The sequence below is a fragment of the Nannobrachium achirus genome (genome assembly GCF_963921795.1).
Source record: "Nannobrachium achirus genome assembly, contig: SCAFFOLD_485, whole genome shotgun sequence".
Classification (NCBI taxonomy): domain Eukaryota; kingdom Metazoa; phylum Chordata; class Actinopteri; order Myctophiformes; family Myctophidae; genus Nannobrachium; species Nannobrachium achirus.
The window spans coordinates 8087-24602 of record NW_027664643.1 but is presented as its reverse complement, the minus strand read 5'-3'; the positions used below and the strand labels follow the sequence as shown (position 1 = coordinate 24602).

Genomic DNA, 16516 nt, shown 5'->3' with positions numbered 1-16516 from the left:
TGTACCCATCATGCTGTTGGATGGCAAAGGTTATTTATTGTTTGAAGATCTGGATGTTTCATGGCCAATTCAAACTGACCCGCAGGGAAGAAAAACTTGCAACTGTTAAAATCGTTACTGGAATATGCATCAATAAATCCTGAGGTGTCTAAAGCTGCTTCTCAAAAGTTCTCCAATCACTTGTGGTATTTGGCTCCAGAGATCATCGGACTTGCACTGTTTGACAGTCAAGTGAGTGCGCAAACAAAGAGGCTGATGGTGAGAGCCATGAAAGATGGAAATGAAGAGGATGAACAGGGGCATATGAAGAGAATCACTGTTGACCTTGGAACAGTTGCAAGGAAGAACATTGAAGATTTTGTATCTCCCAAATCCAAGGTGCTCTTCAAACTGATGGATCTCCCAGATGACTTCCTTGATGTTGATCCCGATGAGTGGGAGACCAGGGAGGACTACCAAGAAGCTCTGGCTGTAATGAAGACAATCAATGTTGTCAATGATCATGCAGAGCGTGGGGTTGCCCTAATACAGGAATATTGTGGTCTCATCACCAAAGATGAGACCCAACTCCAGTACTTGCTGCAAATTGTGCAGAACCATCGGCACAAGTATCCCGATAGCCGCAAATCAACTAATTGATCAGTAACTACTAAGTTACTATATTGCAGTGACTTTCAGGGGTTTTGGGGGTAAACAAGTGGGGCTGTGTGCTTGTTGTGTTGTGAGTATGACTGAAGAGTGTGCAATAAAGTCATTCTCCACGTTACCTGAAAAATAGCAATTTGTCATTCTTTGCTTTGCTATTTCCTACAATACATTAATTCTGTTTTGACATATGACAAACATGTAATCAGATTTGTGTTTAGATTTGTAAGCTTAAAAAATATAATTTCTGTGCATAGTATAAGAATAATGTGTAATATATAACTTAAATGTGCAGGCAGTGCAATTCGATTTTGACCAATAAAATGTACAATCTTTGACTTGATTGAGCTACCTCTAAATATGCTTGAAATTCAACCAAATTTTAACCAAAGCAGTTTTTTGTACATAGGAACATAATTGGGGGGTAAGACTCAAGAAAATCAAAAAAAGGTAATTTAAGATCCACCCTAATATATATATATATATATATATAACTAGTAAGACGCCTCAGGGCGACAAGTGGGCGAGGTCGTGCAATATCTTGGACATCTGGCCATGATGTATATCGGACCAGTTACCCGTATATGGAGACACCTGGTACCCATATATGGAGGTCCATGTACTGTATATGGAGATATGCTGTGAGAGTCCAAACATACTGTGGTGACTGAACCCAAACCAGACACAAGAGAGCGTGAACAGTGTCGCCAACTCGGGCATTTATTAAACAGTTCTTAATTTACAACAGCAGAATGATGCAACGTAGCATGAATGTGCAACAGAAATGTGAATAACTCAAATTGTCATTAATAGTTCAACATAGGTTCTTCCCCGGACGGGGGCTGCCGTCTCTCCTCTTCGTGGGGGGCCAGGGGTAGGTAAGAGTCAGTTAGGGGGGTTTCTTTCCACAGGTATTAGGTGAGTATGGTTCCAGCAAAGTCTTTCTTTCCCACAGGTGATAGGTGAGTATTCCTCTCTACAGGTGACAGGTAAGTAGGGCGCCCGCTCTCAATTAAATCCAACTAATTCTCTATCTTCTAAATAAAATGAACACGGGGATTAAGGGACCTAGGGCCAGAGAATTGTCGGATACAAGGTAAGTTTTAAAGGGAAGTGAGATCTACTCAACAAAATGGGAATGATGGTGGCTCCCTGGGGGTCCGGTTGGTAAGGCTGCTTTGTCCTTTTCCAGGTCCATCTCCACAGGTCGCCCGAGTACTCACTCTCCAGTGAAAGGTACGCACTCCTCAGTGAAAGGTACACACTCCTCAGTGTCGGTCCGCTCCCGGTCCAGCCTAGAAGTAATGAGTAGAAAGGATATTACTATAATGCGCTTTACACAGAAATATGCGGTGGAGGGAGAAGTATGGTGGTTTCTTACCACCTGTTTGCCCATGTTCGCCTGTCGGAGTCCCAGCACAGACTGGGGGAGAGAGCGAGGCTTCTATTTATGCACCCTGTGTTTGGAGTAGCCCACAGGTGCATATGCTTGTGCTTGATGAAGCATGTGTGCCGGCAGGTAACGCCCTTCAATGACTTGGCCCACAGCATGCGCTGCTCTGCTGGGCCTCGCTCTCCCATCCAGGGTGCGCTTCTCCGACGTGCGGGGCCTACCTGGCGGGCGGTGTCTGAACGAACCACCACACATCCCCCCCGTTAAGTTTGCTGCTGGTCCGCAAACTTGCTGCTCTTCCTCATAGAGCCGGGACAGTGCATAGGCATGGGGGATATCCTTCCCCGGCCTATGCTCCACTTCGAAGTTGTAGTCCTGCAACTCCAGAAACCAACGTGTTATTCTCTTATTTGTATCTTTACTTCTAGCCATCCACTTTAATGGTGCGTGGTCCGTTATCAGTGTAAAACGTCTCCCCCACAGGTAATAACGTAGATGGTGTATGGACCATTTTATGGCAAGAGCTTCTTTTTCTATCGTTGCATAATTAAGTTCATGCTTTAAGAGCTTTCGGCTAATAAAAGTGACAGGATGCTCTTCGTTGTCAATGATTTGCGAGAGCACGGCCCCGAGGCCCGTGTTCGAGGCGTCGGTGTTCGACCCGTTCTGCAAAGGGCTTCCAGGACCGCCTCGATGTGATGGAGGTGATTCTCCCAGGTGCTGCTGTGGATCACAATGTCATCTAAATATGCTGCTGCATAAAGATGGTGAGGCCTTAACACTCGGTCCATGAGTCTCTGAAATGTCGCGGGAGCGCCGTGCACGCCAAAGGGTAAGACTGTATATTGGAACAGCCCTTCAGGGGTAGAAAAGGCCGTTTTCTCTTTCGTTTCGTTTGTTAGGGGCACTTGCCAATAGCCTTTTGTCAAATCTAGCGTACTTACGAATCGAGCGGGGCCTAGCCGCTCAATTAATTCGTCTACCCTGGGCATGGGGTACGCATCAAAATTTGATATCTCATTTAACTTTCGGAAATCATTACAGAATCGGATCGTGCCGTCCGGTTTAGGGACCAGCACGATGGGGCTTGACCAGGCACTGTGTGATTCCTCTATTACTCCCAGCTGTAGCATGTTTTTTACCTCCTCTTTCACGGCTTCCCGCCTGGCCTCCGGGATGCGGTAAGGCCGCTGCCGCACTATTTTCCCCGTTAGGGTTTGGATGTCGTGCTTTATAGCGTGGGTTCGGCCCGGCAGCTCTGAGAACCGGTCTGCATTTCTGTTCAGGAGCTCGCGTATATCTTGCACCAGAGCCGGGGACAGTTCCTCTCCAATAGGGACTGGCGGCGGGTTCTGGGAGGAGAGCGTGGTTAGTAAAGCTGGGAGAGCGACAGGAGGAGCGGCGTGCCACTTTTTCAATAGATTGATATGGTATATTTGCATGGTTTTCCGCCGCCCCATTTGGCGCACCCGGTAATTCACAGGGCCAAGCTTCTCCACAATTTCATAAGGGCCCTGCCATTTTGCGAGGAATTTGCATTCACTGGTGGGAATGAGCACTAGTACCTTTTCGCCCACCTCAAAGCTCTGCAGCGTGGCACCTCTGTTGTACACTTTGCACTGGGCGCGTTGAGCTTGCTCCATGTGTTCACGGACGAGCGGCCAGACCTTCTTGGCTCTCTCCTGCAACTGTTCAATATGGTCAATGACAGAGCGGTGAGGAGATGGCTGGCTTTCCCATGTTTCCTTCGCTATGTCCAGTAACCCCCGTGGCTGCCGTCCATATAGTAACTCACAGGGGGGAAACCCCGTGGATGCTTGTGGCACCTCCCGTATGACGAACAAGACGAAGGGAATCAAGTGATCCCAATCTTTGCCATCTATATCGATCAATTTCTTTAACATTTGCTTTAAACTTTTATTAAAGCGTTCAAATAATCCGTCCGATTGCGGGTGAAAGATAGAGGTCTTTATCTTATCTATTTTTAACCATTTATAGAGTTCAGTGATGACGCGAGACATGAAGCAGGTGCCTTGATACGACAAAATGGCATCGGCTATTCCGACTCGGCTAAATAGCATAAAGAGCTCGTTTGCCACTGCTCTGGCTGTAGCGGCTCTCAATGGTATTGCCTCGGGGTACCGAGTTGCGTAGTCCACAATGACTAATATATATTTGTGCCCCCGGGCTGACTTGGGGAGGGGGCCAACTATGTCCATGCCAATGCGGCTGAACGGAGTGGAAATTATCGGCATGGGGATGAGTGGATTACGCTGGAAGGGACGTGGTGCGGTGAGCTGGCAAACACCGCATCCTTTACAGAAGTCTTCTACTGCCCGCTTTATTCCCGGCCAATAAAACCGTGCATTAATTCGATCGCTATTTTTTTTAATGCCCAGGTGCGCCCCCAGCTGGTGAGTATGGGCCAGGTACAACACTCTAGTCACATAGTCTTTTGGCACGAGCAGTTGTTCTACGATGACCCCAGTGTTATTCTGCCACCCCCGATATAATACATTTCTCCGTACAAAGAAATATGGGGAAATTAGTTCACTCACCCCGTCACATAGTTTTCCGTCAACTGCACTGATGTTTTTCCGAGCATTCTCTAAGTTCGGGTCATTCCACTGCTGTGTGGCAAAGTCTCCTCTGAGCACGGAGCTCTCATCCTCCTCTTCGGGGAAGTCGGGCCACCTCACCGGCTCGGGGTCCTCGGATGAGGTGCCCCGGGGCGGCTCGTCCGCTTCGGGTTCGTCTCTTAGCGGCTCCTCGTCTGGCGAGGCTTCGGTCTGTGGACCCTCCGTCTCGGCGCGGAAAACCGGGCACGCGGGTAAGGGGCTTCTCCACCGGGGACCCGGCCGGATCCTTCTTCTCCGTCGCGGGCGAGGCGGGCCACCTCCGCCCGGGTTCCAATGTCTTTCAAACAGCACACAGTCCGTGCCGATGAGCAAGGGGACCGGTAGGTTGGGGACGATGCCAGCCTCCACATCGACATCTCCTCTGGTTGTCTGTACCCGGATCAGCGTCACTGGATAGGACCGCACATCCCCGTGTACACAGCTGACCGGCATCCGGCTGGAGGTGGAACGCCCGGCATAGTCAGCGTGGACCAGCGTGACGACGCTCCCCGAGTCTAGTAGAGCCCGGGTGTCCACCCCTTCGATTTTCACCGGCAGATTAGAGTGGCGCGGCTGTTGGCTCCCTGAGTGAAGGCAGGGGCGCCGGCTGTCAGAAGCCGCGGCGGCGGAGGGCATGGATACATCCCGGTCCCGATCCGGACAGAACCATGCGATATGATCACCTTTTCCGCAGACGTAGCACCGGCGTGTCATCTGCGGTTGGCTTCGGGCAGTCCGCTCTGTGGCGGCTCGTTTCGTAACAGGGGGAGACAGGGGAGTAGCCGAGGGCCGCGAGCGGTCCCGGTTGTAACGTACCTCCCCTGTCCCTCTGGGAATCTCCGACCTTGTGCTTTTCATCATCTCTGTACTCACTTGGTGATTTTCTAGGAGCGCAATAAGGACCTCCACAGAGCTTGGTCTTACTTGTGAGGCGTAGCGGCGGGCATCAGGCGGCAGGGAGCGTATACATTTGTCTATGACAATCCTCTCAATCAGTGGCGGGTCACCGGCCGTAGTCAGCCACCCGTGTGTTAGGCGGAGGAGAGCGGCTATTTGGGGCCGAGGCGGCAGCGCCGCTTGCATGTTCCAACCATGGAAGCGCTGGGCTCGGGCCGGCATACTATAACCTTGACTAGCTAAAATAGCTGCTTTCAGGCGCCTGTACTCACGGGCCTCCGCCAGGGGGAGATCACGACACACTCGTTGAGCTTCTCCAGAAAGAAATGGGGCAATGATCCCGCCCCAGTCGGGGACAGGCCACCGCTCTCGGGCAGCGGTGCGCTCGAACACCTCTAGGAACGCTTCAATATCATCTTCGGGGGATAGTTTTGTCAAAACTTCCCCGGGCGGTCGTGTGGGATTAACGTCTTGGTCAATTTGGATTTTCTCTATCAGTTTAGTCACCGCCTGTTGTAATTCGGCCTGGCTCTGTAACAGAGCATTTAAAGCCGGTGTGGTTGTCATATTGCGTCTAGGTGAGGTTCAGTACCCGTATTTTGCACACCATGTGTGGTGACTGAACCCAAACCAGACACAAGAGAACAGTGTCGCCAACTTGGGCATTTATTAAACAGTTCTTAATTTACAACAGCAGAATGATGCAACGTAGCATGAATGTGCAACAGAAATGTGAATAACTCAAATTGTCATTAATAGTTCAACATAGGTTCTTCCCCGGACGGGGGCTGCCGTCTCTCCTCTTCGTGGGGGGCCAGGGGTAGGTAAGAGTCAGTTAGGGGGGTTTCTTTCCACAGGTATTAGGTGAGTATGGTTCCAGCAAAGTCTTTCTTTCCCACAGGTGATAGGTGAGTATTCCTCTCTACAGGTGACAGGTAAGTAGGGCGCCCGCTCTCAATTAAATCCAACTAATTCTCTATCTTCTAAATAAAATGAACACGGGGATTAAGGGACCTAGGGCCAGAGAATTGTCGGATACAAGGTAAGTTTTAAAGGGAAGTGAGATCTACTCAACAAAATGGGAATGATGGTGGCTCCCTGGGGGTCCGGTTGGTAAGGCTGCTTTGTCCTTTTCCAGGTCCATCTCCACAGGTCGCCCGAGTACTCACTCTCCAGTGAAAGGTACGCACTCCTCAGTGAAAGGTACACACTCCTCAGTGTCGGTCCGCTCCCGGTCCAGCCTAGAAGTAATGAGTAGAAAGAATATTACTATAATGCGCTTTACACAGAAATATGCGGTGGAGGGAGACGTATGGTGGTTTCTTACCGCCTGTTTGCCCATGTTCGCCTGTCGGAGTCCAGCACAGACTGGGGGAGAGAGCGAGGCTTCTATTTATGCACCCTGTGTTTGGAGTAGCCCACAGGTGCATATGCTTGTGCTTGATGAAGCATGTGTGCCGGCAGGTAACGCCCTTCAATGACTTGGCCCACAGCATGCGCTGCTCTGCTGGGCCTCGCTCTCCCATCCAGGGTGCGCTTCTCCGACGTGCGGGGCCTACCTGGCGGGCGGTGTCTGAAAGAACCACCACAATACATACTCAATTATTCGTTATGTGCTTTCCCATATGAAGTCCTGTTAGATATGGGCTTAATATTGATGACATCAGGGAACTCCATTTATGGGCATAAAAGGGATTCTGTTAGTGAGGTTCCCCTGACATCACCGTGAAGTCAGAGTGTGATGTCAGAGTATCACACTCTGACTCAGTGATGGGCAAGCTACTTGGAAAATGTAGCTAAGCTACAAGCTACTCTTGATGAAATATAGCTTAAGCTACAACGAAGCTACCCACAGAAAATTTAGCAAAGCAAGCTACAAGCTACACGGCAAAAGTAGCTAACTACAACAAAGCTTTTTTTTTTTATTATTATTTTTTTATCAACTTCATGATCAAGTGCAACTTTCCATCAAACAAATAGGCAGGCAAAAATGCTCAGTTCGATTGATTATTATAAAACTGGAAACAAGCCCTCATGTCTGGCTTTTTGTGTCATCCTTTCATTTACTTTTTAAATTAAATGTGTACCTTTTCAGGCTGTGACCCCCCAAAAAAATCCTATTTGAACTGGGGACCCCACCCTGACAAGCAATTGGAATTAGGAGTTGAGGCATTATAGTTTCACTCTATTCCACCGATAAATATTGTGAAAATAGCAGATCTACAAGCTCACAACGCCTCGGAACACAAGGCGTTTCGAGCTTGTAGATCTGCCATTTTCACAATTTGTGCCTCTTTTACTATATTGTCAATTTGGCCAATGTTTACCATGTTTTTATAGTTGATAACTTTTGATGCAGTTTTGGTCTTTTGTTTATATTTTTTTTAGGTATTAAAAATGTCTAAATGTCCTTAAATTGCCACTTCACTGTCATTAGTTAGCTGTGGACAAAAGAGTGCTCTGACTTGTGTGCTGTCAAAACAGCTGATAAGCTGCAGCCAGCGGTGGACAGTAACTGAGTAAATGTACTTGAGTACTTTTACTTTTATTTGTACTTTAAGGAGCCTATTTTTAAAAGCATGTACCGGTATGTACTCTAATACTTAAGTACATTTAAAAGCAAGTATTTTTTTACTGTTACGTAACATTATGACTGCTACTTTTAGTGTGGACAGGAGTTAATGTGACAGGAGTACTCTGTACTCTTACTCGGGTAGAGTACTTGAGTACACGCGGGGTGGAGTTTATGCTCCACCCCGCGAGATCTACAAGCTCACACAGTTAGCATTTGCAACGCGATGTGAGCTTGTATGTCAGTTGTTCTGCGGGTAGAGGTGGGATGTCCGCGAACAAATCGAATCTTTTGAACGGCTCTTTGAAGTGAACGATGGGATCCGGTTCGCGCAGTAGAGAGCGCGTAGTAGAGAGCGCATAGTGAGACAGATCCTTGGCTCGGGCTCACTTCAAAGTGCCATAAATCCCTCACTTCAGTCGCTTATCTAACACACACACACAGAGGACGTTCGTTCATTGAATGAAGTGAAAGCAGCTGCAGCGCTGCGCAGAACAACACGTTTGGGGATCTGTTGGGAATTCTTTTCCTCACAAACTTTATTTAGCAGTCATTTTTCGCCGGGATAGTAACGTGTAGCGTTTGTTGGACGCTACGTCACTACTGGGGCCTAAAAATAGCTACGCTACGCTAAAAGCTATTTGGTTCAAAAGGAGCGGCGCTAACGTGACGCTACTGAAAAATTTAGTTAAGCTATGTAGCGTCGCTACTTGTAGCTCGCTACTGCCCATCACTGGCATTAAGTATGTAGAACTAGGGGGCACGGTGGCGCAGTGGTTAGCGCTTCGCCTCACAGCTAGAAGGTCCTGGGTTCGATTCCCGCCGGGGGACGCTGTGGGTGCTGGGGGCGTGTTTCTCCCTCCGCGTCATCAGCGCCCACACCCTAGGTGGGGTCGGCAATAGGGCCTTTCTGTGTGGAGTTTGCATGTTCTCCCCGTGTTTCCTAGGGTTGATACCCTCACAAAAACATGCAGTAATCCTGGTCTCAATAATGCCTCCCCCTGGCCAGCCGGGGCGCTTGATGGAGGGGAAAGGAACTGGTTGGAATAACGTGTTCCTTCCACGCGTGTCCATCCTGGGGAAATCCCCCCTGTCAGGTGAAAAGAAACAACTTGGACAACTCATGCACTGAAGGAAGCATGAGGTCAGTCCGTTGTCTCCCCAGGCGCGGCAGAGGGAGAGCAGAGCCCAGGATTACATAGGCAATTGGCACTGGGTGAAAAAATGGGTTGCAAAAATCGTGGGATAAAAATTATAAAAAAAAAAAGTATGTAGAACTATTTTTTCCAACCAGCAATGGATATGCCATTGGATTTATGCGTGGTTTAAAAGTTGATCGTGTGGATCCATATTTAGGGGTAAAGATGATAAAGGATATCCTTGTCCAGTGTATTTCAACATTAGAGATTATATACAGCATAATCTAAAAAAGAAAAAAAGAATGAATGAATTAACTAATGAATGCTCCTCCGGGAGATTTTAGAAATATAGCTTAACTCATTTGCCGCGATCCCCGTAGCGCCCGTAAATATTCCGCTGTACGGCCCTGCCATGCCCGTAGAGCCCGCAAATGTGCTTTTAAATTATGTAATGCTAAATTACACTTTTCCCCAGCCCCTGACAAATTTTGGGCGTTCTGTCTTAAATGGAAACAAAAATATCACACATCAAAGTTAGTGTGTTTGAAAACAAGAGTGTAATAAATGTATAAATCTCAATAAAAGTGTATAATTCTCCCCATAATCCACAGTGAAGGAACAGTGGTGGCATTCCGCACGCACCGCTGCAGCCTGGCTGGCACCAGGCACCACAATGCGTTTTTTTTTTTCTTTTTTCCTCCCGCATCCTCACTCCAACATGCAGCCATCATGGCTCCATTCACACACCCCCCCATTCCTACACCATCTATGGAATTGGAAGTGAATGTCTCTGAATGGCAGCATGTCAGAATGGAGAAGCCCCCCCAAGCGGAGGCTATAGCAGTAGCCTACTAGCTACAACAGTGCGGCTCGATCTAACTACTAGAGAGTAGAGACCATTATGAATAAATCAAACACAATCCCGTGACATTTTCACTTGAAAAGCCCTGAACTGGGCTAATACAATACAGAGCTGTATTGTAGCAGAACTGTCTCCACAACAAAATAGGAGCGACAAAGTATGTCAACAGCAAGCAGGGATGTCACAAGGGGGGGAAAAGAACGTGGGGCTGAGTTACTAGGGCCCAAGGTGGAAGGGCCTTTGATATTTTATACTTTTGCGATTGAAAAATAGCAGATCTACAAGCTCACAGCGCGGCACCGAGTGCCGCGCTGCAAGCTTGTAGATCTGCTATTTTTTAAATCCCCATATGAAGAACATTCATGGGGGGCCCACAGTGAATCCTTGTACCCAGGGCCCAGAACCGACACCCTTGCTTTAAATCAAAACCAACACAGTCACAACTATAAATCTACGTACCGCGGCTTCCTTCAGACTTGGAATATCCACCGATTTCGGGGTCCCGGGGTGGCAAAAGAGGCCAATGGACTTGTTTTCCGACTCCCGAGGCCAACCTCTGTGGAGTGAGTCCTTATCCCTCCGGTCGAGATGATGATGGACGAGCGAGATGTCCATCTTGTCCCCCCATCTTGCAGCAATCGCGTCGGTAAAAATAGATCCTCGTGTCGTTGTGTGTCCATATAATCCCAAGGATATGTCGCCAGGCGCGCAGATCCAGTAAATGCATAGGAGGGGACCGCGCGACCGATTTCGTTTTTTTTGCGTGCAAAGATCGGTTTTCGGGCGGTTTTCCCCCCTCATTTTCATTCAGATACGGGCATTAACGGTTTTATGATGTATTATTTATTTACTTATGAAGTTATCACTAGTACTGCAATAACCAACACAACCAAAGCTTACACGAAAACACACACTTCATCAGAAACTTACCATTGTTGCTTGTTGTGGTCAACTTGGTCCTTCCGAAATGTACATAGTTCTAACTTCTAGTTCTGTAGCAACTTGGGACAGCCAGGTCGTGAGGTTGGTATCCATTTAATTCCAATAAACGTACAAGCGTCAAATGTCATTGTCCAGATCCAGAAAGTAATTTAATTGAAACCAGTGCACCAGTCAGTGCTCTTCTCTAGACTCTAGTCACAGACACCCAGAGAGTTATAATAAGGACACACAGCCATAACAAGTCGCCATATTATGACGTCATCACTGAGTCAACTGAAAGCTATTCTTCTATGGCTAGAAAGGCACTAGGAAAAAATAAGGTCTTTGGCGCCGACCGGTGGTTGTTTTGGTTAATGATTCTTAGAGTTTATGCATAAAAGGCATTTAGCAGATGCTTTTAATCCAATGTGACTTACAATAAGCAGGTTAATTATATATCACTATAATAAGCAAGATAATGTTAGTACATCAACAATTCTTGAGGTGGGTCAGTATAATGAGCACAAAGAAAAGTCAAACCAAAATATTAGGCTACTTGAACACATTTATTGACTTTCCAAAGCCTTTTACAGTCTAGAGACTGAGGTAGTCAGTGTAATAAGACTGCACTGCGACCAGCAGCACACCATGTAATGTTACACAGTGAAAACAAATACAGGCAGAGGCAGCAATTACTTAGTACATTTGATAAGCAGAATGTGAGTTACACTCAGCAGCAACTGCAACAATCCTTTGATAGTCAAAAAACAGAAAAAAAAAGGTAGGTATCAATGCAATTGTGTATTGATTTTGGAGGTTATTTTTTCTATTTCGTTCTATTGATGATAGACAATATGTGTGTCCCTTTCATCCATGCAGCAGATGCCAGTGAGAGAGCAGAGATCACAGATCCCCAGCCCCAGATATCGTGGAAGGACCAGCCATAGGAAAAAAGTGCATTTGAAAACAAGTCATAACTTTACTTATGTTTACTCTTACATAATGCTTATAAAACTATGTACAACTTAGGCAAATCCACTGATTAAAGTACTTCTTAACCAGCTAAAAAAAAATTAGTGTTCACACTCTTCAAGTATGTAAAATGTAAATTGTCCTCGTATAGCAGCAAACGCAATTGCAAATGCCTTAAAAATTGAGCGTTTCACACTCTCCAAGTAAACCAACCTAGCAGCAAATGCACTTGGCAAATGCCTTAAAAATTGAGCGGCTCACACTCTAGTAGCAGAAAATGTAACAATGTAACCTAGCAGCAAATGCACTTGTCAAATGCCTTAAAAAATTGAGCGGCTCACACTCTAGTAGCAGAAAATGTAACAATGTAACCTAGCAGCAAATGCACTTGTCAAATGCCTTAAAAAATTGAGCGGTTCTCACTCACAGCTGAAAGAGATTCCCAGAGTCAGAAGTGTGGCCTCTTAAGGCTTGACCTTGCCTGGCATATAGTTGTACTGAGGTAATAATTTTCTGTAAGCAATGCCTTGCCTCAGATTGTTGTCGTGCCCAAGCACTGGATAATTGGACAGTTACAGGATTAGACTTGTGTGCTAATACAGCATGAGTATGACTCTGGGTTTTCTCGTGACATCTACATTTTTCAGTGGCTTTTCTCCAATTTCTAAAACCTGTTGTTACAAAGGCAGGTTCTGTTTTTTTGACAGCAGATGACCTGTTCCCAGAATACAATTTACTGCAATAAAAACAAACAACACCTTTAACAGATGGTCGGTAATGTAACCATTTGAAATCATTAAACCACCTCTGCTGGAATGATAACACCTTGTTAGACATAGTTTGTTTTTCTATGTATTTGGGATGTGGATGATATGGCTCAGTACCATCATTGATGTCAGTATCAGTCATATCTGGGACCTGGGACCTCCTCTGGAATCCGGTCTCTCGATGGGGTCTGGCCAGCACAGGGATTCTGGATCTTGGGAGGATCTGGTCTCTCACTGGGGTCTGCTGCATGGATTAAAGGGACAAAAGCATAGTCTATCATAAATAGAAAAAAGAAAATGAAAAAGAACCTCCAAAATCAATACACAACAACAATACACAATTGCACTGACACCTACCTGAATGGTACGACTCTCAGCTCCCGTGCTGCTGGTATGCAAAGACGAGGGACTGCAGCTGGTCTCTGAGGACTCCGGTGAATCTCTGCTGGTCGTGTCTGGTCATACAGCATAAACAGATAACATGTTTTTAATATTTTTAGTGATATAAAGTAAATGGTGCATTTATATATAGGGCCGTTCTCCAAGGCACTGTACAGAGATTGTGATTCACAGACATTACATTCACAGACAGCAGATCATAACGCAAATAATGATGCTTACCTGTAGTACGATGTGGCCGTTCATCGGCTGCTCTCCTATGGCTGGTCCTTCCACGATATCTGGGGCTGGGGATCTGTGATCTCTGCTCTCTCACTGGCATCTGCTGCATGGATGAAAGGGACACACATATTGTCTATCATCAATAGAACGAAATAGAAAAAATAACCTCCAAAATCAATACACAATTGCATTGATACCTACCTGAATGGGTCGACAACTCTGAGCTCCCATGCTGCTGGTCTGCAAAGACGAGGGTCTGCAGCTGGTCTCTGGGGACTCCGGTGAATCTCTGGTCGTGTCTGGTCGTATAGTATAAACAGATAAAAAAGTATTTTTAGTGATATAAAGTAAATTGTGCATTTATATATGGGGCCGTTCTCCAAGGCACTGTATTCACAGACCGCAGATGAGTAATGCAAATAATGCTGTTTACCTGTAGTGCGACGTGGCCGTTCATCGGCTGCTCTCCTTTGGCTGGCCTTTCCACGGTAACGGGGGCTGGGGATCTGTGATCTCTGCTCTCTCACTGGCATCTGCTGCATGGATGAAAGGGACATAAACATATTGTCTATAATCAATAGAAAAAAATAGAAAAAATAACCTTCTAAATCAATACACAATTGCATCGATACCTACCTGAATGGGTTGACGACTCTCAGCTCCCCTGTTGCTGGTCTGCAAAGACGAGGGATTGCAGCTGGTCTCTGAGGACTCCGGTGAATCTCTGGTCGTGTCTGGTGCTACAGTATATAAACAGATAATGCAAAGTATTTTTTGTGATATAAAGTAAATGGTGCATTTATATATGGGGCCGTTCTCCAAGGCACTGTACAGAGATTGTGCATTACATTCACAGACGGCAGATGAGTAGTGCAAATAATTATGCTTACCTGTATTTGTAGTACGATGACGTGGCCTTTCATCGGCTCTCCTTTGGCTGGTCTTTCCACAGTGTTTGGGGCTGGAGACCTCTGATCTCTGCTCTCTCACTGGCATCTGCTGCATGGTTGAATGGTAAAGCAGATCAATAGAAAAAATAACCGCCAACATCAATACACAATTACATTGATATCTGACTACCTGCATGACTCGACTCCGAGCTCCCCTGCTGATCTGCAAAGCAATGGGAACGCTGGTGTCTTGGACCTCTGCCGTCTCCCCACTGCTGTCTGCTGGTCTCTCGTCATCCTTAATGTAGATAATATTTGCATCTAAGGATGGGACAACGTATAGGATTATTGGTTGTTGTAGCTATAAAAATGCTCAACATTTATATTAGTCAGAATAAACATTATCCCTACTCTCATCTGTAGCTTCTGAACTCTCTGTGGAGTCTCTGCTCCAGCTGGGACTTGCCTCCTCTGGACCTGAAGTGTAGATGGTATTTGCATCCATGGATGGGACAATGCATAATATTAGTTTTTTTGTTAGCTATAAAAATGAAAAATGGTATTACAGAGAATAAAAATTATCCCCACTCTCATCTCTAGCTTCTGACTCCATGGAGTCTGTGCTTCTCCTGTTAGGACCTGCAGTGGCATCAGGCATGTCCTCGACAGGGTTTTCATCTAGGAATGGGACAATTACAACATTATTGTTTATAGCAATACAAATGCTCACAATAATTATATTGCAGATAATTCAAATTATCCCTACTTGCATCAGTAGCATCTTGAGCAGTGGCTCTCCTCACCGGTCCCCCTGACTGGCTTTCTGTCTCCTAAGAAATAGGCTACAGTTTGTAAGTAACCAAAACACTCAAAACAGTGACATTTAAAATGTACTTATTTTATTTAAGCATTTCTACAACTGAAAAAATAAAAAAATACCTGAGACTCCCCACCACCATGGCTGCCACTTTCCACAGCTGCTGCTGCTGCTGTTGTTGTCTATATGACACAATATTATCTACATTAACATCACGCTCTATTCATTTTCTATGCAGACATTAAAACATGATACATTCAAAAATGATATTTGTGATATTATTTATATATATTCCTACTTACACTGAGTTTTTTGGGGGCAATTAAAAAACCCCGTATGTCCATATTATTCCGCTTTTTCATGTTTCTGACAGTTTGTGAACGTGTGAACGTCTGAGAGAGAGAGAGAGAGAGAGAGAGGTAAACATATATACTCATGCCAATAAAGCCCTTTGAATTGAATTGAGAGAGATAGAGGGAGAGTGAGACTGACTCAGTATAGGCCTACTACAAAAATACACGCTACTGCTAGTCTTACTGTTTTCTTTTACTTTACATATCTACTGCATAGTACTGTGTTCTATATGTCTGTCATTCAATGTTATATGAGATACTTCAATGGTTTCCAGTGGAAATGAGCTTAGTCTTTTCATGGATCTCCTTTTAGTAGACCTTGTACCAGTGAACTGTACCGTCATGAAACTGTACCTTTTCCTATGCAAACTTCTAATAAAGTCTTCAATCAATCAATCAATCAATCGATGCTACGATGATGAGCTATCTATGAGATTGAGTAGTACACATAGCCTATAGGGAGTGAACAGAATTGGTAAACTAAGCTAAATTGAGCTGCTTTGGAAGAACACTAGTCTACCATTAACTGTGTTTGTAGCATGCTTAGCTAAATGCTAACCAATGTATGTTACTGTTACATACATACCGTTGCCTCAGAGACAGTCAGACAGACAGAAACACACCGAATTAAATTAACACACACAGAGGGCTTTACAGTAGCTTTTGTCCACATAATGACCACAATTAATTCTTTATTAGTACTTACAAAGCAATGAAAGCATTTCCCAGGCCGTGCTCGAGTCGAGTGGTGTCCGGAGCTGTGTGGACATTAGAACTGGCTGTAACTGGCTTCCTTAACAGGCTACAGCTGTGTGTGGAGTTAACTTCTGACTTGAGAGAAATGGGCGTTGCTATACTGAGGGCACAGGACGGTCTGGACCAAACCATTTGGGGATTTTAGATGAGGGGGGCTTAAAAATAATCGCTCGCGTTTAGTGCGTGATTTTCAGAATTCAGACCCCTAAAAGTTTGGCTTGGGGGTCCCTGACTGGGGGGGACGGGGGGGACTTCTGGAAGTGAATGGAGGGGACGAAATTGAACCTGGAAGG

At 45.8% G+C, this 16516-nt stretch overlaps 1 protein-coding gene and 1 long non-coding RNA gene across 3 annotated transcripts; both read right to left on the bottom strand.

Moving 5' to 3' along the window:
* Window positions 1-12225: 12225 nt before the first annotated feature.
* LOC308280704 lies at window positions 12226-13430 on the bottom strand. Its single transcript, XR_013961776.1, has 3 exons — window positions 13408-13430; window positions 13144-13241; window positions 12226-13030 (listed from the first exon to the last, which is right to left on the bottom strand). It is a non-coding gene; the product is annotated as an uncharacterized lncRNA (long non-coding RNA).
* A 141-nt stretch (window positions 13431-13571) lies between these two features.
* Window positions 13572-16248, bottom strand: LOC308280705 (uncharacterized protein). Of its 2 annotated transcripts, none has more exons than XM_080755023.1 (11): window positions 16174-16248; window positions 15417-15506; window positions 15237-15296; window positions 15064-15127; window positions 14886-14975; window positions 14709-14774; window positions 14488-14618; window positions 14298-14406; window positions 14044-14147; window positions 13841-13943; window positions 13572-13706 (listed from the first exon to the last, which is right to left on the bottom strand). In XM_080755023.1, exons 2-11 carry the CDS (start codon window positions 15474-15476, stop codon window positions 13582-13584), a joined length of 912 nt encoding a protein of 303 aa, XP_080611149.1. In that variant the 5' UTR covers window positions 15477-15506; window positions 16174-16248; the 3' UTR covers window positions 13572-13581. The 2 variants fall into 2 exon arrangements, with proteins under 2 accessions (XP_080611149.1, XP_080611150.1); XM_080755024.1 differs by having other exon boundaries at window positions 14298-14403.
* Window positions 16249-16516: the final 268 nt, after the last annotated feature.